Here is a 24,148-nt window from a genome sequence, read left to right on the forward strand (position 1 = left end):
TAAAGGGGGCCCTAACGATGGGACAGAATATCTGTCCCTCACTGAGAACTTTTGGTTTTTCTTGCCATAACAGAGCCACAAATTAAGTTAGGGAGGGAAGGGGCTGCAGTGGGAAGGGATGACAGACCAAGAGAAAGAATGATAGAGAAAAAACTCTCTACCAGGCATCATTTTAGTTTGAATTAGGAAGATTTGGGTAAGCCAAGGTAAATTTAGGAATTAGGATGGGTTGGCTTGGAGGAAGTCAGCAAACCACTTTCATCCAGGATTTTTTTTTTAAGTAGGCTCCACGCCCAACACAGAGCCCAAACCCACCGCCCTGAGATCAAGACCTGAGCTGAAATCAAGAGTCAGATGCTTAACCGACTGAGCCATCCAGGAGCCCCTTCATCCAGCATTATAAAGAACAGGATAACCTACCATCATCCTTTTTTCCCCTGAACTTTCCTTAGAGCAGAAGAATGGCCAAGAGAGGGCCTCCGATTGGCCTTTCCATATTTCTTGCCCACTTCACCCATGGAATTTACATAAACTTCCTTTTGCTCCTTCTGAACCTTCTCAAAGTTCAGTGGGTAAGCTTATATTTAGATAACCCCCAAAATCTTGTGAGGTTTGATTATAGGACTCCTGGGATCCCACATCTGGCCAAGGTCTGGCAGGTGGCTCAATTAATATTGGTTGAACTGAACTGGGTTCCTCTGTTGGCTATCAGGTTTCTCTTATCTATCGGAGAGAATATTCTGGAAACCCTAGGTCCCTTATCACTGCCACTAGTCAGCAGGTATGTAGGGGCGGATGAGTATGCAGGCGGTGCCTTTAAAGGAGAGTGTTGCCAGCTCTGTTTTGCTGCCTTTTATAAATAAAGGAGGAAGCTCAAAAGCTCAAAAGTGGCTTTACCCACATTGGAAGTTTCCTGACTCTGCTACCAACTGATGTGTGCATTTGTTCTTTTTCCATGCTGCCCGGTCACCTCAGTGATGTGCCATTCAGACTTCACTGGAAGGGGCTTGAGGTCTTCTTTGCTGTCATAGATGGCTGTGACGCCTTTCTGCAATTAAGCTGGGGCTTGGGTGTAACTTTTATCCCACCAGGGACACTGAAGCGGGGCTAATTTATGGATGACCCCCACCCCCGCCTTGTCCCCTCCTCTTCTGTAACATGGTAAACTGAGTCTGGGCCCCTGGTTTTAGAGAGCTGGTCAGGAAAAAGGGGAAGGTCCTTCTAATCCTTCCTAAAACATAGCTGTGGCTTGGCACTTTGAAGAATCATCAGAACAGCAGGCCAGGAGCTCCTGGCCGGGTCCCTCCTCTCAGCTCCCGCCCAGGGCAAACAGGTCCATTTAGGAATCCTGAGGATTAAATATCAGAGTCTAAAAGTTTAATGCACAGGAGTAAGAATGGGTCAGAGACGTTCTATGTGTTGGCTTGTCCCGGTGACCTCAAGGTGCTTTTATGTCATCGTAGAAGAGGAGCAGAGCCCTTGTTGACACTGGGACACACGGAGAAATCGTCTCTGCAGGGCAAACTGGGTAGATGGCAAGAAAGCTACGCCTGAAAGGCATGGACCACCCCAGGCTCCATCTGGCTGTCCCGAGGGAGGGAGTCAAAATATCCACCCTCTGCTAACCCAGGTGCCTGAGGTAGTGTTATGTCAACTTTCTTTTTTTTTTTTTTTCCAACGTTTATTTATTTTTTGGGACAGAGAGAGACAGAGCATGAACGGGCGAGGGTCAGAGAGAGAGGGAGACACAGAATGGAAACAGGCTCCAGGCTCTGAGCTATCAGCCCAGAGCCCGACGCGGGGCTCGAACTCACGGACCGCGAGATCGTGACCTGGCTGATGTCGGACGCTTAACCGACTGCGCCACCCAGGCGCCCCCATGTCAACTTTCTTAAAAGGCACTTGTTCTCAGCAGGGGGTGATTCTGTACCCCGCCCCAGGGGTATTGGTAATATCTGGAAGCATTTTTGGCCATCATGGGGTTGGCAGTGTGTGCTGCTAGCCTCTAATGGGTAAAGACCAGGGGTGCTGCTGAACTCCCTACAGTCGCAGGACAGCCCTCCCCACAACAGAGAATTATCTGGCCCCCAAATGTCACTAGTGTGGCTGTCGAGAAACCCTGTTCTAAGGTGACAGAAGGGGCTAGGTCAAGAAAGGGCAACGTCTCTTGGTCTCAGTAAGTCCAGCTTTAAAAATCTCTTCGAAGAATCTTTACAGATCCAAACAGAGCAGAGGCCCAGCTGCCCTTCCTTTTCTTTCCTCTTTAAGATAACACCTGTCTTCCTTCGAGTTTATTGATTATTTTGCTTGCTTCAATAACGGGTTTCTTTTTTCTTCTTGTGGATGCTTCTTACTGTCATTGGTGACTCAGAAGCTCAAAGCCAGGGCCTCAGAATGAAATGGAGGCAACACCACACCCTAGACTCGTGGTCTCCAAACACAGGGCTGACTCGGGGCCACAGAGGTGCCTGATACTTCCATGGAGAAGAGGGCGACATGTCTTTGGTTAACACTCCCTTAAATGCAATCTGACATTGAGTAAAAAAACAACAACAACAAACCAAGAAGAAAAACAAGGAAAGAAAGAAAGGAAGGAAGGAAGGAAGGAAGGAAGGAAGGAAGAAAAAACCAACCCATTTGGACAGATCAGAGAATTGACTGGTGTAAGCCCAGGAAAACTGTCAGCAGCAATCACTGTCTGCTAATCCCAGCCTGCTGTTAATCAGCGTCTCCTTGGCACTCTGGGGTATTTATTCTAGTAAAGATTTAAGCCAGTTTGTTTTTAAGACGAGCCACTCTAATCCCCTCTATTTAACTTTATAACTCAATGTCGGTTACCAAGTTACTCAGGGAGCTGCCTGGAAAATCTCTCCCCCTCCCACAAACATGATTAACCTCTCTTAGCTTATTTTTCCTGAAGTTTTAAGGGTAGTGGCAGCCGGAGGCGGGGTAGAGACCCTGAGAGGAGGGGGAGGAGGAGGAGGGAGACAGAAAGGGAAAGGGAGGCCAACAGTGGTCTGAAAAGCAAGCCAAAGGCAGAGCCCGAGCTTTCGGTATCTCTGTTCGTGCAGACCCTGTCAAAAATCAGGTCATGGGCTAGAGTTGGGAGCTTCCTTATTTCTTTTTTATGGCGTCATTGAATGCCCCCCCCCCCCCCCCCCCCCCCCTTCAAGGGCACAGAGAAAACACAGCGGATACAGATAATCAAAGGGCCATGCGCTGGGGACTGGGGCAATATGCCAAGCTCTGCTTTGAATGTGAAGTTCAGAGGGAACTTGAGCGATTGCATTTCAAAGCATGGTTATCAGAAGCTGGCATGGCCGGTCCACAGATGGTGGGTGGGGCAGAGGGTCTCCACAGAGACACCCCAGTCCCAGTCCCGAAGGGCAGTCCCCTGCCTGCCCATTGCCCCCACCCCACCCCCTCAGGGTCCTTCCTGGGAGGTCTCCCTCTCTCCAGCTCCCTCACAGGAAGATGGTCCCATGTGACCCCGGACAAACGCTGGCCCAGCAGCGTGTCCTTCTCCGTATGGACACCGCGCGCGTCCCGTGGCCAGTTCGGGCGACCCAGGGATGGTGTAGCACCCACCAGCCGGTCCAGCCGCCCTTCCAGACTCCCCCCCTGGCAGGGGGCCACGCGGCTGGGGCCCTGGGAACGGGGTAGAGGGACTGAAGTGGCAGTTTGGGGGAAGAAAGCGTTTGAGCCTACCGCAGAAAGGCACGTGCAGGCCTTGAGCCCCGGAGAAAACCCTGTCGAGAGACGCGTCGCACCCCATCCCTCGCCGTCCCCGCCCTGGCACCTGACGCCCGGCCCGGCAGGGACCGGAGGGGACAGGCGGGGACAGGCGGTACTCACGCTGCTGGGGTGGAGCATGGGCAGAGGCAGCAGCAGCAGCGGCACGAAGATAACGAGCAGCAGCTTTCTCGCCCGGAGAAGGCCCTGGAGCAGGCCCATCGTGGACCTCTGTGCGCGGGCGGGCCGCCAGGGGCCTCCGGCGACGGCTCAGTCCGGAAAGGACTTCTCAAAGCCTTCTCGGCTTCCAAGAGTCCTCTCTTGTCTTGGGGGCAGAAAAGGAGGGCAGTTACAGCTCCCGTTTGCACAAAAGGCTGGGCTCCTTGCCTCCTTGTTTAGGTGGGATTGGTGAGCATGGTTTTGCGCCCAGCAGAAAGGGAGCGGGAAAGGATCGTGAGCCGAGGCATAGCGGGTCCCCCTTCGTGCGGTTACCTCTAGAGTGACTTCTTTCTAGGGCCCTCCATCATTTTGCCGCTCTCTGATGGCCTGTTGGGGCAGTACCGGCCTCTCCTCTACCTGTGCTTGCCGAACCCCCTTCCCTTAACACAGCACCCCCCCCCCCCCCAAGTTTGTCAGCGGCAGATGCAGACTTCAGATAGGGCTGCTTCTCTTTCTGGCACCTTAACTCGGTTCAAATTTCTTTCCTTCCAATTGGTTTCCCACTTATAATTTGCCTTGAGCCTGGGGCCTCCAAAGCAGGGGGAAAAAAAAATCCCCAGGACTGTCCTTGTCGTCCCGGGACAAAAATCTCGCTGGGGGCCCACCTTAACTTTCCTTCACCTATGGGAAGCCGGACAGGAGGCAGCAGCCCCGCCCATTCCTCAAAGCCAATCGGTACTTTGGAAAGAATGAGGCCGGATCTCTTCCAAAGGCAGCTCTTGATTGGTCCCAGCAGGGGCCTGCTGAGTCCGCAGAAGCTATAGGCAACTTGCAAAGCTTATTTTTGTTTCTCAAACGTCCTAGGGGCTGGAGTGACGATCATCATCATCGTGGTAAACACCATCCCACTTATGCAGAGCTGTCCCTGGGAGAGCCACTTACTAACCTGGTCCTTAGGAAGATGTGTTCGGTGGCAGGGAGAAAATGAAATATAATCTTTCAGGGGGAAGTTGGCCCCCAGAGTGTACAATATTACGCCTTTCAGATATCCCTGGTGACAAAGATCATTTGCTTCAGCATCTGAGTGAGTACGAATCATCTGGACCAGCAGAGGGTGTTAGCCTCTAAGAAAGACCGCAGATCTTTTTAGGGAGAATGGGAAGGGTAGCAACCTCTCTGGATAAGTCTAGATGACGGTCTCATTTCCGAGGCCCTCGGTGCCCAGATGTCAGTGGTCTTTCTGGCCGGAGTAGGTGCTCAAATGCTCCTCTTTGAGGCTCTTTACCAAAAAAACTGAAGCAGAAAGCTACCTTTGGCTGGTATGCAAGGAGGAAGGAGGTGGGAGGGCAGGGAAGAAGTTGACAAGTTCAGGGTCAGGGCCCTAGCAGCTGTTGCCCTCTGGAATTTCTGCTGCTTAGAGATCAGGAGAAGCTGTCAGCCTCTCTTCCCAGAATGGACACGTGGCTCAGGTCACCCATGTTTTCCTGAATTCACAGAATTCAAGAATGGCATTCTATGGTCAACAGCTGTACCTGTTGGAAATGATCCCCAGGCTAAATGTAAAGTGATTGGAGAAGTGGCCCCAGAAAACCAGTTCTTCTTGACTTCCAAGGCAGGTGTAATTGTGGACAGTCTAGGCTCCCTCTGAGGTTATCTTGCCATCGTAGGATGGGCTATGATGACCCATCTCTTTCAATGCACGTTAGAGACTGGCTACCGTATATACTGCATTTGGGCCTCACTCTTGTGATGATTTTGTAACTCAGAATGACAATATCACGTGCGTGATGTTTGGGTGGCAAATATTAAAGAGGCTGGGTAATAATTAACCTCTGTGGAGATCAATATCCGCTGTTAAACCCATGGACCGACCACATCACATTCCTTGGCGAGATAATCTGACATAACAAAGATTCCATTGAGCCTGGTAAACTCGATCATGACATTTTTATTATACCATAAAGGAATAACTGTTAAATAAAATTAGGGAAGGTGAGCAACACGGTAAGACCAGTAGTTCTCCTTCAGGGCTCTATCCATTTCTCAGATGAAGAAAACATTTTCCAGGATACTATGCTTAAGAAATATAAGTTAGGTTTCACTTCTCTGAGGTATCTAAAGTAGTCAATCTCTTAGAAAGTAGAAAGGCAGTTGCCAGGCACTGAGGGGGAGAGGAGAGAGGGGACTTACTGTTCCAGAGGGGTCGTCTTTGCAAAATGAAAATTCCTAGAGATCTGTCACACTACCCTGTGCCTATAGCTAACACTGTGCGGCACATATAGGCAACTCAGATGGTAAATTTCACGTTACTTTTTTTTTTTTTTTTTAACCGCACAAAAAATTAGGAGACGTTAAAATGGGTTAGGAAACTAAGGGGTGCCATATAAAGACATTTAACAAGTGTTTAATTTTAGACCGGTCCACCGGTGGAAATACCTTCTGACTGATTTACCACTGAGGCGATTCTCTTTTAGATTCAAGGCGAGATGAGAGGGCAATGGAAGTTTCAGCCATACAGATGTTTTTCAGCGTCTCTTGAGTGACGCCAGAGGTAGCCACCAGGATAGCAACGATAGAAGAAGCTTCCGGAATTTTTAGATCCTACAAGTTCCCAGCAGTATAGAAATGGCAGAATTAGTCCCAGAAGTTACAGTCCCAGAAGGCACATTTCCTCTACAGATACCATGCCCCAAATTATTCTGTCTATGCGTAATTATGACAAAAGGTGATCCAGTTGTGATGTGGTGCTACCGTGTGGGATCAGTGAGGCAAAATGGGACAGTCTTTTTCTGTCCAGTCTCCTATTTCACTGTTCGTTGAGCAAAGAGTCAGGTCTTTGGTGGCATTGGTGAGTGTCATATTTGATCTTCCGCATAAGTGAAGTTATTGTGATAAAGCTTCTTGTGGGAAACAATTAATTTGTATTCAGCCCCAAATAGTATTTAATAGTGTCATGGAATTACTGAAAATGAAATTTTCATTTGTATTTAAAAAAGTCATGCCCTTCTTGTTTCTTTTCTTTTTTTTTTTCTTTTTCCCTCGGTCCTTGATTGCCACATAGACATGTATCCCAATTCATGAGTACAAAAGTGCCTTTAATTTTTGCTGCAGGGTGAATGAACTTCCAGGTTATCACTGGTCCTGGGAACCATCCTCCCATTCACAAATCTCCTACCACTGGGAGTGACCTTGAATATCAGAACATGATAGGGAGGGACTACAAGGGTGGTCTGTCTAACCAGTGACTGAACAAAGGCTCTCAGATCCATCCTGATGGGGGTGGAGGCCCGGGGTGGCATGTAAGACTGATGTCAGGGTATTGCACAATGTCAAAGGATTGAGCCCTCTGCTAACCTCCTCTACCCCACATCCAGAGAAAGTACAAACAGTGAAGGCAGCCATGAGGCTAATCGGCCTTTTGGGAACTCCTGGCCCTGTATGTTGACCTTTGTTTTGGTCAGACAGTGATACCCACAGGGGGCTGAAAGACAGCGTCAGAGTGCAAGCAGACAGAGCTAGAGTGAGCATACGTGCACCAAAAGAGACTGGGAGAAGTGGATACAAAGATAATCAGAATTGGGCCCAAACATAAAGCAGAAGAGACACAAACCAGGTCGAAGAGAACATGGAATATTAGAAAGGGAAAAATGGAACCAAAAGCGTATATCAGAGACTGCATTTGAGGGCCGTAAAAGGGTGGTGTAATCAGGGAATGAGGACCAGAGAAACCAGCAGTCATTAATCTTCCGAGCCCGAGAACATCAGGATTTTTCCATGTTGTATTTTTCTCTGATGATGAATACCTTCGTCCTACATCCTACTGTTTCTCCAAAAGGATCATGCAGCTGCGAAGCAATGACTTATTCAAAGTTTTTAAGAAGTCCAGATCCACTTTAGGCCATCATCCAATGACAATTGTTAAATACCCAGTTCAGAATCAAATTTTGCCGGATAAGATGTCACTCATTCAAAGATTAGACCTCTTGCAATGTAAGCCTCCAAAACCCAGCTGTCAAGCCAGGAGAGCCAGTGAGGAATCCGTATTAGAGCCTGGTGCCTCCCTCTAGCAGAGACCTTCGCCTACTAGCTCCGATTTAACACGGAATTATGACAAGCCTCCCTGCTTTGTCCCTTAGGTGGGAGCAGCCAAAATAGAACAAATTGCCACGGGCAAGTTGTGTTGGAAAGAGAGAGGAGCGCCCTCTTACAGCCTCACGGGGCAGAAGGCAGGACACACACCCGACAGAATCAGCAAAGCCCCGGGGCCTTCTGGGCTTGGCGCAAACAGTCCAGCAGACCCCTTAGGTCCCGGTGTCCCCCCTGTGATTATCTCACGGCTGGTTCAGTGATGGTGGAACTTTCGGAAGTCGAGCAATCTTAGAGGTTATTTTATCCAATTCCTTCATCAGAACGTTTCAAAGATCCTAAGTAGAAGCTCAAGATGTCACGTACATACAGTTAACAAAGACAGCAAGTCAGTATTGCTAAAATGAAGGTTCTGGCATTTGAAAGGGTAAGTTCTGTTGTCTAAAAAATCATTTGTGGGGCGCCTGGGTGGCACAGTCGGTTGGGCGTCCGACTTCAGCCAGGTCACGATCTCGCGGTGCGTGAGTTCGAGCCCCGCGTCAGGCTCTGGGCTGATGGCTCGGAGCCTGGAGCCTGCTTCCGATTCTGTGTCTCCCTCTCTCTCTGCCCCTCCCCCGTTCATGCTCTGTCTCTCTCTGTCCCAAAAATAAATAAACATTGAAAAAAAAATTAAAAAAAAAATCATTTGTATTTGGAGCTCTCAGTTTTGGAGCTCTTCCTAGGATGATCCTCTCTGCATCAGCGTGCTTTCTCTGTTCAGAAGACGAGGTCAGACAGTTTGCAGCCTCTCTGTGGGCCCCCATCGTGTTTCTCCTCTGTATTAGATCCGCTTTCGGAGAAGCAGAGACAAGACAGAGAGGCCATAACATTACTGATTTTCTGGCTGATGCTTCTTGGTAACTTTTGGAAAAGTTGACACGTGGATCTTTGGCTAACAAAGTGTTTATTTGCTATAGCTCCAGCTTTTCGTTTTAAGTATCTTAACTATGTGGAACCTTTGGAATGATGTTCATTCGGCCTCACGCCCTGATCTCTGTCCCCCCATCTTCCCGCAATGCCCAAACCTCTGCGCCGTCTCCTCTAGCTCTGTCTTCGCCCTCGGGTGTTTATGGCGGTCACTCGGTGATGCAGCACGTCACCAGGCAAATCAGGTGGCCTTTGGAGGCATCTTGAATGACCACGCTAGCCCTTTCTTGCAGCCCTGGTCACACCGTGACAGAATTAGATGTGCTTGTCAGGGAACTACGAGGGGCAGAGGACATGGGGTTACTTATTTTATCTCTGCTACTCTGAGTTGGTGGCATGTGCTTTGTTGCAGGGCTCTGTAAATGGAGTAGAGAATGAAGAGTGTTTGGATTACCGCGTGTGCTGGTCCCTGCTCCGTGGCCGTGGGCCGGGCTCTCAGGGAGACACTCTGGGGCCTGAGGACCGCATCAAATCATGCCTCAGGGCCTGGAAGAGGCTAAGGAGGGATTGGGCCCAGATGTCCTTCTGATGCCCTTGGGACAGGGCGGCGCGGTAGGCCGTGTAGGCCAGGGTCAGCGCTGTCCTTTCAAAGTCCTCTTTCTTGAGGATGCCAGGGTGGCTGGAGAGGCTGGCGCTCAGCCGGCGGATGTCCGGGATGCGCTTGGGGATCACGTCATTGCAGATGGTGCGGAAGTCGGAGGCTTTCCTCAACGAGGAGAGCTCCTCGTCCTTGATGGAGATCTTCAGGTCAGGGCTGATGTCAAGTTCAGCTAGCAGGAACTGGAGAGAGACACGGGGCGTGGAAAGACATGAAGCATTCAGGCTTCACCGAGGACACCAGTGTATTCGTTACCACGTGTGTTCATTGAGGGAGACAGACGAGGAAAGAGCTTTGGAATCCAAGAGACCTGGGTTCCAGTTCCGACCTTCCCACTAGCTGTGTAACCCTGGACGAGCTACTTAACTTCTCTGAGCCTCATTTTCCTCCTGTGTGAAATGGTTAGTAACAGTACTTCACTGGGAGGTTGGGAGAAATAAGTAAGGCAAATACAGACAACGTCTAACACTGTGGCTGGTACAATGCCCCTATTTAAGCGACTGACTTACTGTTATGAGTGCCCTGGACCAACCCCCAATTCCCTTTCTCCCCCCCACCCACCGAAGATCTTCTAAAGCATGCGCTGACGGCTTGGGGTAATTTAAAATCAGAAGCTGAATCTGAAGGATGCAGAGAATTGTACGAGGAATTAAGTGGGACACAGGGATTTGTTCTCATTTCTCACCTGTTCTTTAAGTGTAGGGTGGGGTAAGCCACACGCAACCCCTGCTCAGGACCAGGCTCATATGAGGAACGTAGTAAATACCTCTTGGACTCAGAGTTCTAACTCTCTTCTTTGTCTCTGACTCCCCCTGGCTCTAATCCATCTTGCATGCTGTTCTCTGCTATCTTTCTAGAACAGATCTGTTCACGTGACTCCCAAGTTCCAGACGTGGCCAGGTTTGTTCCCCGTGGCAGGATCTGAAATCTCTCCCTCCTCCCCCCAGCTCAACTGCTTGGCTGCAGCAGGCCATCTCTTTCTTAACCCGAAAGTTCTGGTACGTGGAGGATGTGGGAGGATGTCAAGGCAGGAGGGGGATTTGGGAGATCATTGTGGTTCCTCGTTTAACAGTTGAGGAGATTCAGCCCCAGAGAGCAATGGGGGCATATGCAAGGTCGCACAGCCGATGGTCATCCTGGACTTTCCCCACTGAGCCAATCCAGGCAGCCTTGGGGGATTTGCCTGTGGTTTGGAGAAGGAGTGGGGGTATTGGCGGCAAAGGTGAGCGAGGCAGAGGAAGAGAGCCTTCGGGGTGGCCCCAGACTGGCAGAAGCATATAGTTACTGGAGACACGGCTCTACTGAGACAATCGGGGTGGCGTTGCCCGAGCACCCCTGAGCCTTTGCTGGGGAACGTGGCTCTGCTCTGCAGCTCGGCTGCTGGTACTCGGAAATCTCGAATTTTGCCTGGACTGAACCCCTGCAATGCCATCGTTCCCTGTCACGGCGTGTGGGAAAGGGAGGAGATATGAGGAATACCTTACTGTGGGATGGGGAAGGATTCGATGAATCCACAAACTGGTCTAGACCAGGCCCTATGACAGCAGAGGCCACTCATTTTCAGGGACTTAGGTCCCTTTGCCAAAAATCACAGCGAAGGTGCGACGCCTTTTGCGTGACTTGAATTGACCACTTTCTCGTCCTCCTACCTCGTAGAGCAGTTCTACTTCCTCCAGGGAGCTCTGCAGGACGGGATTCAGGGGCATGGATGAGGATCTCTTTGGCCGATGCGCAGCAGGGAAGAGCGTGGCTGCAAGAGACAGGAGTTAGTTCGAGAGGCTGCTTGTGCACATGGCCTTCTCCCCACCCCCGCTGACCTGGAGGGGGGCCGGCCCGTCTTGCAAGTGGCTGACTCCACGTGGTGGTGGACGTGAAGCAGGAAGAGGTGACAGACGACTCTGGTGCGCCCCAGGGGGCTCCCAGGCATGTCCCATGTTACTATTTCAGACCAGTGATTTCAAACCCGCTGCTCATCAGAATCATCCCAGAAAGTTATGAAAAACTAGATGTCTAGGGATCTGGATACCTTAGGGAATTTATGTAAAGCAAAATAAAACAAAGCAGAAATGAGCAGACAGCCCTCCCTGCTGCCCCCCGCCCCGCCCCCTGTTCAACAAATGAGTTCTCTAATGACACTGTTCCCTTTGTTAATACGAAATGCTGGTTTATATTTATTGGCAACCCTTTTAATCAGAGGATCAGACTTCTGGCTGTTCCCCAGCCATCTGAAATCGAGCTGCCAAGACGCTGGACACAGGTGACAAAGGAAAGGCAGAGAGCCGCCACAAGCCCCTGACACTTGGCCCTAGGGGTGTGTGAAGCAGAGCTCAGGGCTTCCCCTGGGGGCGGGCTGAGAGGGGCACGTGGCGTGCAGTCATCGGTTCGCCAATGTTTTTGGAGATACTGCATTTGGAGGTGGTACCTGGAGGAAGACGGATGAGCTGAAGGGTGGAGGGGGTGGCAGAATTAGGAACTGACCGAGGGCAGGTGAAGAAGACAGACTCAGGAAGGGTATGGGTGTAATCGTTATGAATCCCAGTTCTCCAGGATGGTCTTGGGTAGGAGCAGACAGCCCCGTTCACCCCACAGCCCCACCTTGTACCAGGGCACCACGCAGAAATGATTGGTAACCCTGCTGCCTGCCAATAAAAGAAGGGACCCTCTTCTTCAAGACACCTGCTTGTGCCCTGCCAGAAAACTGGGGAACCAACTGTAAACATCCAAGCCGTGTCCAGGTAAGTGGCGCCCCCTGAAGTTGCGCAGTGCGCGAATTGCATAACCATACGTGACCGCTCTCCTTCTTGATCACGGGGCCCCCGGGGCCATCAAGAAAGGGTCCAGGGACGCCCAGGGTACTGTGGCTAAAGAAGTAGGGCACTGCGTAAGCATTTTAGAAGACTTTCTTTTGGAAGGGATAAAAATGAAACATCTTCGGCATAGGGGACATTTCCTGAAAAGCACATTGGTAGGAATCTCCCACTTCCTGGAAAAAACTGGCTGGTTGTAGTATTGCTATGATATCATTTCCTCCGTAACTCATTTCTTATCTTGACCACGTGTTTCTCACAGGCTACGACCCATATGGTTTTGTGTTTCTGCACCTCCAGCAGGGTCTGGCAGGCTTCCAGGGTGTGTGCAAGGTGCAGCTGTTGGCTGACCAAGTCCCTGTGTGGAATGAGGCCTTGAGGGGCTGACTGGCCAGCTCTGCCTCCCCAGAGGATTTGGGGAAGAGGAGCCTGGGAGTTGCAGAGCAATATTTCCTGGCCCGGCATTTTAGCAAAATTTGTTTTCTTTGCCAGTGAAGTGCCAGCTTCCCACGGAATCATGGATTTGGGGGCTTGAGAAGGCCTTTGTCCCTGTTAACTATTGTTTCAGGTGGGGCTGGGGAGAGTGAGGCATCTCCAGCTCTACCGGTTTGCAACCTTGACTGCACATTAGAATCACCCAGGGGAGGTGGGGGGCGGTCTACGGCCATACCACCCTGAACGCGCCCGATCTCGTCTCATCTCGGAAGCTAAGCAGGGTCGGGCCTGGTTAGTACTTGGACGGGAGAATCACCCAAGGGGCTTTAAAAAATACTGGTGCCTGGGTCCTGGTTCAATGGAACTAAGGTACAAAGGGGACAGGAAGATTTTTTTTCAAAGCTTCCTAGGCTTCGAATGGCAGCGTCTAATGGTAGCCAAGGTTGAGAATCAGAGGCTGTTTGACCTGATGTATAGAAGGAGCTGCCCAGGCTATATGACCGCTCTCAGGTTAGCCCAGGGGTTCTTGCTTCTGTGTGCCCTTCTTTTCTTCTTACCCTGAAGGGGTGGATGAAATTCCGTTCTCGGGATCTGAGAACAACTTTACTTTCATTCTTCTCCCTAGCGGGATTCCTCTCTTATAGTAAAATTACAAGTATTGTTCCCTTAAAATAATTCACACTGTCCCCCACCCCACCCCAAATTCACACCCCAGCAGGTAAAGGGGATGAGAGGAAATAAATGTCCTGGGCGTGGAGTCCTTTCTGTGTCCTGTCATCTCAGACTTGGGACGGCTGCCTTCTGGGAAGTTCTTCGCAGCGAAATCGTCTCCCCGTGAATACCGACCCTTCTTTGACTCACACGCCCCAGGTGGACCCTGAGCTCTCAAAGAATGGGGAAGAAAACACTTCTAGATCCAGAGCTCAGCTTAATAATGAAAACACTGTTGTTTCCAATAGCTCTTACGCTTAGTCTTCTTAAAAGAGCGAAGATTGTTACAAATAGCTTCAGCCTCTAGACCCAGGGACTGATGATTGCCCCAGACAGTGTGGGAGGAACATGGAATTCTGAAAGATGGCCCCCTCCCTCCTTGCTGTCCTGTTCTACCCACTTCCACTACATTCTGCTGGTTCTCCTCCCACTGGCGGTATGTTGGGCAGGTGTTTTCTACCGCCATGGGTGTGGAAGTGTAGCCGGCCCCCGGCCAGACATCTCAGAGGCTCGGCAGTTGCCCAGGTCTGACTTCCCGTAAGCCAGGCGAGGCCTGGAGAGGAGGAATGTGCCTTCACGGAGATGCTGGAGGCAGCGCATGAGAAATAAGCTATGTCTGGCCCGTGTCAAAACATTTGGGCGTGAAGTGAAATATGCAGTCACTCCAGATGTTCTGGTCTCCGACAGTGAAGGCCGGACTCTGCCGGAAGTGAAAATGGCCAAAGCAAGAGCAGACCCGCTCTCAGAGGTGTCTGTGGGTGAGGCTTTGAACCAGACTTGCTCCCTCGTGGGTAGACCAACAGCCTCATTCCCCCAGGAAGCCCTTCCCCGCGACCCCGCTGTCCACCGTCCTTCTTCATCTCCGTAGGCCCTCGGCATCCTTTCTACACATTTCACATCTTGCCGTCCGTCACCCTGAAAGTGTTCGTTCTGGTTGCCAGCTCCTGGGAGCGAGGGAGGGAAGAAGTTTCTGCTTCCCCTGTTTGACCTTGATGTCTGCATAACATTGGGCTTTAAGGGAAGCCTCAATGTATATTTGGGGATGATTTTAAAAACAAACCACGTATTTTTTTATTTTTAAAAGCCCAACAAGGGGCATCTGGGTGGCTCCGTCGGTTAAGCGTCCGGCTTCCACTCAGGGCGTTATCTTGTGGTTCGTGAGTTCTAGCCCCGCGTCGGGCTCTGTGCTGACAGCTCGGAGCCTGGAGCCTGCTTTGGATTCCGTCTCTCTCTCACTCTGCCCCGCCCCCATTCACGCTCTCCTTCTCTCTCTCTCTCTCTCTCTCTCTCTCTCTCTCTCTCTCAAGAATAAATAAACATTAAAAAAGAAAAATCAAAATCCAACAAAAACAGAACCGCCATGGAGACTCCTCAGGCTTTGCTGGGGTTTTTCCTCTCTTCCTCCACCTCACCCCTACATTTATGGGGGTCGTTGTAAGGCTGTGTCCTCACGGAGAGTGATTAGTCAACGGTTGGGGGCAGCACAGTCTTCCCAAGGCGGAGGGGAGGGAGACCAGAGTGCCCCCACTGGATGGCCATGAGCAACAGCACCTTCTCTGAAAGAGGGGACAGCGGGGAAGCTAGAGACTGGCAGAAGGGTCCCACTCCCTCCTAGGCACCACCTGAATGTTGAGCCTCAGGCGGGAAGGCTACAGGGACAGGCGTGTCAAAATCACTGACTTTACGTGCCTTTTGCTTGATGTAAAACTGGGCCACTATGCTTTCTTCTCCACCCGACACACCCAGCCCACTCTTCCAGGATGCGAATGTGCCCGCGAGGACCACTCCGCGCCACCAGGGGACGTCGGAGACTTCCACGTCTCCTCACGCAAAGGTCGCCTGTATGGCTGGTCGCAGGGCAGGAAGACCATGGGCTTCTCCCCAGTTCCCTGACTCCCTGGACAAACGAGCCTTTGGGGGGAAATTGAGGCTCTGTGATACATTGGACAGACCAGCACAGAGCAAATGACTCACTTGCTAAAGGTTATGCCCGTGCACCAAGAAGCCCGGGAACAGAGTCCAGAGACTCGAGCGTCATGTGTCGGGGCATGTTCTGTCCACATCTTCTGCTGAGGGACACATCTGGGCTGCGGACCAAAGTTGTTAAAATGTGGAGCTCAGATATCCTAACTGTGCACGAGCCCACTGTGTGCTCATCGGTGTGCTTTGGGCTTTCCACACGTACCTTGTGAGGTAAGCACTAACTTGCCATGTCATAGATGAAGAAACGGGGAGGTTAAGAAACTTGCCCCGGGCCACCCAATTTGTTTGCCATGGGACTGAGATGAAAGCCAGGCTTTGCGGGCTCCAAAACCCAATCTTGCCAGTAGGGAGAAGAGTGCTGCCTTTTTTGTAGGCGTATCGGCCCAAAGACTGGGCTCGGGGAAGGATAATGTAGTTAATGATGAATGCATTTGGTATAAAACAGATTCTGAAATGAATCACGCACAATCTTTAAAAATCTCCGACTTAAAATAATGTGAGACGCAAGGTCAAATTACTACAGGCCTGTGATTGCTCTCTTACATAGACCGCCCACTCCTTTGCTCTCTCTTTGTTCCTTTGTGACCACTTGGCAAAATGACACCCCATCTCTTCGCCTATTCAACTGCTGCACCTGTTCACCTGAAATGCGGCCAGAGGAAAACACACTCATGTTAGACGGTCTCTTTTTGAGTTCATGATCGTTATCCTCACAGGGGCCTTTATGTGAAATTTTTTTTTAACGTTTATTTAGTTTTGAGACGGAGAGTGTGAGCGGGGGAGGGGCAGAGAGAGAGGGAGACACAGGATCCGAAGCAGGCTCCAGGCTCCGAGCCGTCAGCCCGGAGCCTGATGCGGGGCTCGAACCCACGGACCGTGAGATCATGACCGGAGCTGAAGTCGGACGCTTCACCGACTGAGCCACCCAGGGGCCCCCTCATCTGGGCCTTTAAATGCTGCCCGACCATTACCCATACTTCCCGGTTCCTCTCACTTGGTTTCACACCTTCCGCCCTTTCCTTAAACCAGTTGCCTGTCTCTTGTCCGCACACACTGACTTCTCTGTTATTGTGTCCATGCTCCCGTCTCCACGTGGGTGTGCGGAAGTCTCCACGGAAGATGGCCTTCAGCCTTTCCACCTTTTCTCGCCTGCATCGTTAATTGACGTTCCCCTCCTTACTGGATCATTGGCATCAGCACGACAACCGGTCTGTTTCTATCTTAGAAAAAGAAACCCCTCTTCACTGGCTGCCCTTCGTTCTCACCCACCTCTTCACATTGCGGAGTCCTGGCCTCGTCTTCGGCTCTCTGCTGTCTTCCGGCCACACTCACTTCCGTGCTGACTTTCAACTTCATATTCCAGACCAGACATCCATGCCCCCGACCACCTGCAGGCATCGCCTTGCCCATTCGTCTCTCCTGACCCCACACCCAGGCCCAACCCCAACACACACACACACACACACACAAATGCACACCCATCACACACATACAAACCCATCTCCCCCCCCATACCCTTCCTTCTTTGTCTAGTCCCCATCTCTCTCAGTTGCTCAGGCCAGACACCTGGACTTTTCTATTTCACATCTTACAGCCAACCAATCAGCAAATCTTGTGGGCTCTACCTTCAAAATATACCCGGAGTCTGGCTGCTTCTTGCAACATCTCTGCTCGACCCCTGGCTCCGGCCGTGAGCACCTCTCCTAGTGTGGTGTCTCCGCTTCCATCCTTGGCTCCCCCCGTCATTCTATTCTTAATACAACCACTAAAGGGAAAACGTAGGTCAGATGCTGTCACTCATCTGGCCAGAACCCTCGGTGGCTTCAATCTCGCTCAGAGTAAAAACCCAAGATCTCCAGAGGGCGAGCAGGCGCTACAAGACTTGACCTCTTCCTACCTCTCTGAACTCGCTCGTCATTCTCCCTGGGCTCACACCACCCCAGCTGTGGGCCTCACCGTTCCTTGAGCATGCCGCACCTGCTTCTACCACGGGGCCTTTGCACTTCCATTTCCTCTCCCTCGAATACTCTTTCTCCGGCAACTGAGTGGCTCATGCCCTTGCTTCCTTCAGGCCTTTAGGCACCTCTTTAGGGAGACCCTCCCTCACGTCTCTATTTAAGAATATAATCCTCTCTACTCCATCCCTAATTTATTGTCCTCAAACGAACCAGATGTCTTATTTGTATAGGTGTTTATTGTCTGTTTCCCTCACTAGAATGTCAGCTCCCTGAGAGCATGGGATCATGTCTGTTTTGTTTGCTGCTGTATTCCCAGTGGGAAGCATCCTGCCCACACCTGTTGAATGAACGGATGGTCCACAGAAACACATGAACTACCCTTGTCACGCCCCTCCATTCTTTTCAAACAGAGCGCTTTACTAAAGCCTTCTTTTCTAACAGGATGGTTCTAGAACTTATTTGCAATTCCAGGTGCCGGCTGAATATCAAAAGGCTGGTGTGGTCTCCTGTCTCTACCACACCCTCCCTTTATCTCTGAGGAGTCCTTATCCCTGCTTGGGAGAAGCTCCTTTTTTTTTTTTTTTAAGTTTATTTCTTTTGAGGGGGAGAGAGAGAGAGATGGAGATAGTGTGCGTGCAAGAGGGGGGAGGGGCAGAGAGAGAGGGAGAGAGAGAATCCCACGCAAGCTCTGTGCACTGAGCCTGATGCTGGGCTCGAACCCAGGAACCGTGAGATCATCACCTGAGCCAAAACCAAGAGCCAGACACTTAACCGACTGAGCCATCCAGGCACCCCTGGGAGAAGCTACTTTGAATGATCTCGGTCAAGGCTGGCACCTGTCCCTCCCCCTCCTCCCCCCCGCCCCCACCTACCTTGAGCTGTCCAAGCTTTCTCACCCAGACCCGGGGACAGAAGCCCCCTTACATGGAAGAGCCTGTCTTTGCTTTGCGACCTGACCTTCTCTCTGACTTCTTGTGATCTGGGGCAAAATCTCCACCCCACCCCACCCCCCTCCCCGTCTTCCAAATGTGCTCAGTAGAACCGGATGGTATTAAGGCCAACCACGGTTTCCACATAACCACACAGCACTTGTCGCAGAGAGCTTGTTGGGAAGGATTCCAACTGCACACCATATCAAGCCAAAGTACAACCACATTTTTAATGAATCCGTGAAAGCAACTCAGTGCAAATGATCGTGAGTGTGGAGGGGAAAAAAACCTCTCATTTACAAAAGATCTTTTGGGAGATCTTATCGATGTCACTTTTCTGCTCCCGGGCCAACCCTTTGGAAACCCAGTGGCGTGCTGAGGGAGCCAGGACCTTGGCCCCGCGTGTTGGGGTCCTCTGTGGGAGTGTTTCTGAAAGGGCCAGACTGCTCCACCCCCTTGGGGGAGCTTAGGGCTGCCGGGAGCACCCGGAGGGGACGTGGGAGCACCGGGCAGACTCTGATGCCATAGATGCTGATGCTGGGCTGGGGGACAAAATCCAGCTGTGTCCTTCCGGCGGAGGGACCTGGGGCTCATCAACTGCCTCATCCTCTAGTTCCCTCACCCGTGGATGGTCAGAATAGCACCTGCCGGTGGGGGGGGGGGGTTACTGCGGCCACGCAGGTGCGCTCAGTTATCCCAGTCCCGTCAGTCAGTCAGGACTTAACGAACACTGATCGCCGGCCCTTCCCTTCATGGAACATTCGTGATTGAAAGCACACACGCTAAAAGGGACACGTAAAGATGACGTAAATCCCGCCAGGTAACTAAAGGGCCATCCTTCTCTATTAGCCTGCTTTAAAAAGAATAATTTACGTGTGTTTAATAAAAACAGATATTTAATGTGTACATTCTAATATATACTTCCCTCTTTTTTTTTGTTTTTAAAGACTGGTTAGCTCCCCTCAGCCCCCCAAGTGGAGCTCTGGCAGGCCCTGGGGGCACAGGGAGTTGGGCCAGGCGTGTCCGGCTTCTAGGCTGGCCTCCCGAACCACAGGTGAGTCATCAGGTCGGTCAAGTTGGTGGGGCCGGAAGAGCCTGGCTGGCCCGGAAAGCTGCCTCCCAGGGCGGAATCCTAGAGAGCACTCGTTGGGAGAGGCTGGGAGAGCCTTGGGACAGAGGGTGTGTTCCTTCTGGGTTTATTTCTACATTTCCCCTTGCGGGCAGAGGGTGGGGGAGGGTGGAGGCCGGGGTGCTGGCGTGGGGGTGGGGGTTGGGGTAAGGATGAAGGCCAAAGGAACAGTTAAGTACATTTGGAAAAATTGCTGTGTACTTGGGCGTGACTCTCATTCGGTCTTTAAAAGAAAAGGACAGTTGGGTCCTCCTTTTATAATTAGGAAAAAATGTTAAAAATGAAAAAAAAAATCAACTACGTGGAAGACTTTTGATGATGGTTGCGGGACTCTGTCATTTGTGGAGTCCGAACCCTGACGGGAACCACTAATCTAGCGCTTAACACAGAGGCCTCATCGTGTCCTCTGTTTCACCAGTGCTGACTTCCCGTCTCCAGATGGATTTGTTATTATTATGCAGGGGGCAGACCTTCCCCAGGGAGGCCCGGGGCAGCCACTTGGTCCCAGGCTGCTGCTGCTGCAGAACCCTCGGTTGAGCACCCCAAACTTCCTCCATGAAGTTTTTTTCAGAGGTTTAAGTGGGAGGTGACAGCTCACATTTAGAAGGTTCTTCATGGCGTACAAAGCGTCTTGTTTACACTTGGAATGTGACCTTCACCACGAAGCGGGGAAGATAAATTTTGTTACTGTTAATACGCGACTTGTTAGTGAACCAGAGCTCGGAGAGGTTAAGAAGCTTGCCAGACGTCACACGACCAATTAGAGGCAGAACTGAAATCTCTGGGTTGCTTGCGGGGAAAGCTCATGATGTGCCTCTGAAGTTTCCAAGCCTTGTTACAAGTCAGATTATCTCATTTGCCTTTCTAACAGCCTGTGCATTAGGAGGGTGGATGTTGTCATCTTTCTCTAAGAGACAAATTAAGGAAGGCCCCCAGTGTCGCGCAGGGGCAAGGGGCCAAATGTAATGCCAAGATCTCTTTGCTCTCCTTCTAAGTGTCGCCTCCAACGTTTGTGCGTATCATGAGCAGAGGTGTGTGGGGGTGTGGGTGATGTTACCAGACGGAAAAAAAAAAAAAATAAAAGGAAAACGCTACATGAATTATTCGTCTCTGGGCAACAATCGCTTCACAGCTCGGCTCAGAGAGCTGGCAAGTCCCTGGTCTCAAGCTTAAAAATGAGGGAATAAGAACCTCAGATAAGTGCGGTGGCTTTGCTCCCCGCCCGTGTCACATCCGTTTGCCCTGTGCTTCTCTGTTCCACACTGGCTGCTCCTTTCCCGACACTCTCCCTGAGAACCCGGAGGCTCATCGTCACCCCCGCCGTGCCCCCGCTGCCATGCCCATCCTCATTCTATTTTGGATCTCTAGAAACACCTATAAGCCTGACTTCTCTTTCCAGCTCTCTTGGGGAGAGAGACCTCAGTCCATTTCAAGCAGTGGAGACCGTCGGGTTGAGGTCTGCACGGAGTGGTCCTCCCTGCCGCTCCCTCGGTCCCCAGCAGTGATCAACTGTAATTGGCTGGACGGGCGACCAGTATCTGCCACCCGGAGCCGGTCCTGGGCACAGAGAAGAGGTGCCACGCGGTCCCCAGGGGAAGGAAGTCGGCTGTGAGCGAAAAGCCTTGCCGAGTTCCCTCCTCTCCGGCGTGGACTGCGGGGCCAGTGGGAGTAGCCGTCTGGCACACACGTGAATGCTAAGGGTCACCCTTGCTCTCCTGCCACTGGGCCGGCTCTCCCCAGCTGGAAAGATGTGCCCAGTCTAGCTCAGGAGCCGCGTGGAGACCTCCATGTGGCCAGCCCGTGGCCAGGGCCCCTAGTCGGGTCCCCCAGGTGGCAGGCCTTTTGCAAGCCAGCACCCAGAGCCCCGGGATACTGGTGTTCGTCCTGGTACCTGCTGTTCACGTGCCCTGTCTGGCTGCAGCAGGGGGTGGGCGGGCAGAGGGGCTGGAGGGAGACTACCCACATCCACGGAGCAAAGATAACTTGGCTCTGGCGTGTCAGAAGGGGCTGTTTTCTGCATTCTCCACCTCCACCCAGATCCCTCAGTGGCTTTGATGTGTTTCAGCGTCCCATCCCCCATCACCTTCTAGCACCTTCTGACTTGTCAAGAAGCATAAAGTAATTGGCAGAGACGAGATAAAAGAGGGGTGTGTGTGTGGGTGCCGGGCGTCTAATTTCCTTCCACTGCCTCATTCTCCCCCCCCCCCCCCAGATTTCTAATTGCATTTGAGAAAGAATAATGAGCATCAAATAAATACAGAGCAACTTACCCCTGCTCCACCTGTGGGACACCGCCGCCTGAGCATCATAACACAACAGCAGAAGCAGCAGCGTGTTCCAACACATCTTTTGCTCCAAAAAGGTGACACTTGTCCTCGAACCCAATGGGACCTCAGGAGCTACAGGTATGCCCGGGCTGGTCCTCCCAGTGTGAAGGTAGAGTTCTTACCCCCCTTCCCTTTACAGAAGTGCAAAAGGCGTCCTTTCCTGCCCCAGAAGGGTGGAGGCAGAGACTGCCTCTTAGGGGGGTGGGGACACAGGAATTGGGACCTCTGCTAATTCGACTCTCTCTGGGATTGGGGGACCGGGCTTCCACAGAGAGACTCTGTTTTTGAGCACATCTGGAGTGACTCACGGGGCATGTGATCTCCTTGGCAGTGGGGTGGATAAATATAATTTCTGTACTTGAGTTCCATGTGTTGGATGGACCCACTGGAATTTTTCTTTAGCAAACAGACTCGTGGAACTTGTTAGAGAGCCCGGCAGAGAGCTGGCTGCTGTCCGCATCAACACACACACACACACACACACACACACACACACACAGCAGAGCCAGGGGTGTAGACTGCAGGAAGAGCCAGGAGGCTTGGCTGGCAGACCAGACGCTGGGGCTGGCAGCCCAGCCTTGCCTTCAGGACAGCAGAGTCATTGTGGTGTCCGGGCTGAGTGTCACTTGCTGCCCTTCCCCTGAGCTGGACCTCGCCACGTTGGTGCCTGGGGCCGGCTCTGAGAGCCTTCCCCAGGTGGCAGGGTCAGCGGGTTGTGAGGGGCAGAAGCAGAGCAGTGCTGTGGCACGGGGGTATTGTATATGCAGGTAACCATCCAGGGACCCACAGGTGACCCTCTCCTCCCGGTCACATTCATGACACCCCAATTTCTGGGCTATGTCTAGCTAGACCTGGGACCAAACCGCTTTGATTCTCCTGAGCAAAATGGTAGTGTTTTTCCATGATCTTTTTGGGGGTGACTATTTTTATTGAGGTCTAATTGACATATAACATCGTGTAGGTTTAAGGTGTGTACAACATGACGATTCGATTCGATGGCCTTCTGTATTGCAATAAGATCACCACTGTGGCGTTAGCTAACACCTCTATCGTGTCACGTAATTATCATTTCTTTTTCGTGGTGAGAACATTTAAGGTCCGTGATCATTTAAAAAAAAATTTTTTTTAACGTTTATTTATTTTTGATTTTTTTTCAACATTTATTTATTTTTGGGATAGAGAGAGACAGAGCATGAACGGGGGAGGGACAGAAAGAGAGGGAGACACAGAATCGGAAACAGGCTCCAGGCTCCAAGCCATCAGCCCAGAGCCTGACGCGGGGCTCGAACTCACGGACCGCGAGATCGTGACCTGGCTGAAGTCGGACGCTTAACCGACTGAGCCACCCAAGCGCCCCCGTGATCATTTTTAAAGTACTGCCATGGACACCTTGGTTTTTGTCTCATACCTTCTTGACCTTCTCCGAAATGGTAGATGTGTAATGCCGGAGCTTGAAGGACATTTTAGGATGACTTATGTGCATGGTTTCCCACCTAAAGAGGTGGTGCCCAGGGTGCAACGGCCCCTGGAGAGACCTCAAGGTCTCTCTGCCTTGATCAGAACTGAATTTTTTTTTTATCCGTTACAAGAAGTTGCTTGAAAAACAAATTTGACTATAAAAGTTGAAAATCACTGATCTGGGATGCCTGGGTGGCTCAGTCAGTTCAGCGTCCAACTTCAGCTCAGGTCATGATGTCACAGCTTGTGAGTTCGAGCCCTGCGTCAGGCTCTATGCTAACAGCTCAGAGCCTGGAGCCTGCTTCGGATTCTGTGTCTCCCTCTCTCTCTGTGTTTCTCTCTCTCAGTGTCTCTCCCTTTCTTTCTACCCCTCCCCTGCTCATGCTCTGTCTCTCTCTGTCTCAAAAATAAATAAACATTAAAAAAATTAAAAAAAACCCCACCGATCTTACTAATATTGACAGTAGCTATTGGGTGCTTAATTTGTTTCAGGCACTGTGCTAGGCCCTCTCCTTGTCTTGACTGATTTAATGCTTGCATTGAGCTCTGAGGTCTGTACAGGACTGCTCTCCTGTCTTGTAGGCATATACTGTGAGTCACAAATGTAATTTAAAAATTTCTGGTAGCCCCATTAAAAAAAGTGAAAAGAAACAGTATTACACCAATCATAATGATATATTTTATTTAACCAAATATATCTAAAATATAATTTCTACATGTAATCAATATACATCTCAACAGAATCTTTCCTATTCTCATGTGTATTTCGCACAGCACATCTCAGTTCAGAACAGCCATATTTTAATTTATTTCCTTATTTTTAATGTTTATTCCTCTTTGAGGGACAGAGAGAGAGCATGAGCAGGGGAG

General features: G+C 51.0%; 2 protein-coding genes across 2 annotated transcripts in view; both read right to left on the bottom strand.

Moving 5' to 3' along the window:
* The window catches only part of SLC13A4 (solute carrier family 13 member 4), a 46,805-nt gene extending 42,242 nt beyond the window's left edge, over positions 1-4,563 (bottom strand). Inside the window, exons 1-2 of the mRNA XM_047849304.1 lie at positions 4,225-4,563; positions 3,856-4,057 (exon numbers count right to left, since the gene is read on the bottom strand). Of these exons, the coding sequence (XP_047705260.1) occupies positions 3,856-3,954 (99 nt within the window). The 5' untranslated portion in view covers positions 3,955-4,057; positions 4,225-4,563. The remainder of the gene's footprint in view (positions 1-3,855; positions 4,058-4,224) is intronic.
* A 3,989-nt stretch (positions 4,564-8,552) lies between these two features.
* FAM180A (family with sequence similarity 180 member A) lies at positions 8,553-22,058 on the bottom strand. The gene is made up of 3 exons (XM_047849306.1): positions 21,764-22,058; positions 11,191-11,291; positions 8,553-9,723 (listed from the first exon to the last, which is right to left on the bottom strand). The coding sequence occupies exons 1-3, from the start codon at positions 21,837-21,839 to the stop codon at positions 9,379-9,381; spliced, it is 522 nt and encodes a 173-aa protein (XP_047705262.1). The 5' UTR covers positions 21,840-22,058; the 3' UTR covers positions 8,553-9,378.
* Between the last annotated feature and the right edge of the window lie 2,090 nt (positions 22,059-24,148).

Source organism: Prionailurus viverrinus, chromosome A2 (assembly GCF_022837055.1).
Source record: "Prionailurus viverrinus isolate Anna chromosome A2, UM_Priviv_1.0, whole genome shotgun sequence".
In the NCBI taxonomy this organism is placed as follows: domain Eukaryota; kingdom Metazoa; phylum Chordata; class Mammalia; order Carnivora; family Felidae; genus Prionailurus; species Prionailurus viverrinus.

What these genes read in the sequence shown, in the direction of transcription:
- FAM180A (XM_047849306.1), bottom strand. Translation starts at nt 21,839, where the DNA reads ATGTGTTGGAACACGCTGCTGCTTCTGCTGTTGTGTTATGATGCTCAG. An exon ending in GTCCCACAGGTGGAGCAGGG is followed by an intron (nt 11,292 to 21,763) that starts GTAAGTTGCTCT and finishes TGTCTCTTGCAG; the next exon opens with CCACGCTCTTCCCTGCTGCG. An exon ending in AAGTAGAACTGCTCTACGAG is followed by an intron (nt 9,724 to 11,190) that starts GTAGGAGGACGA and finishes GTCTCTCTCCAG; the next exon opens with TTCCTGCTAGCTGAACTTGA.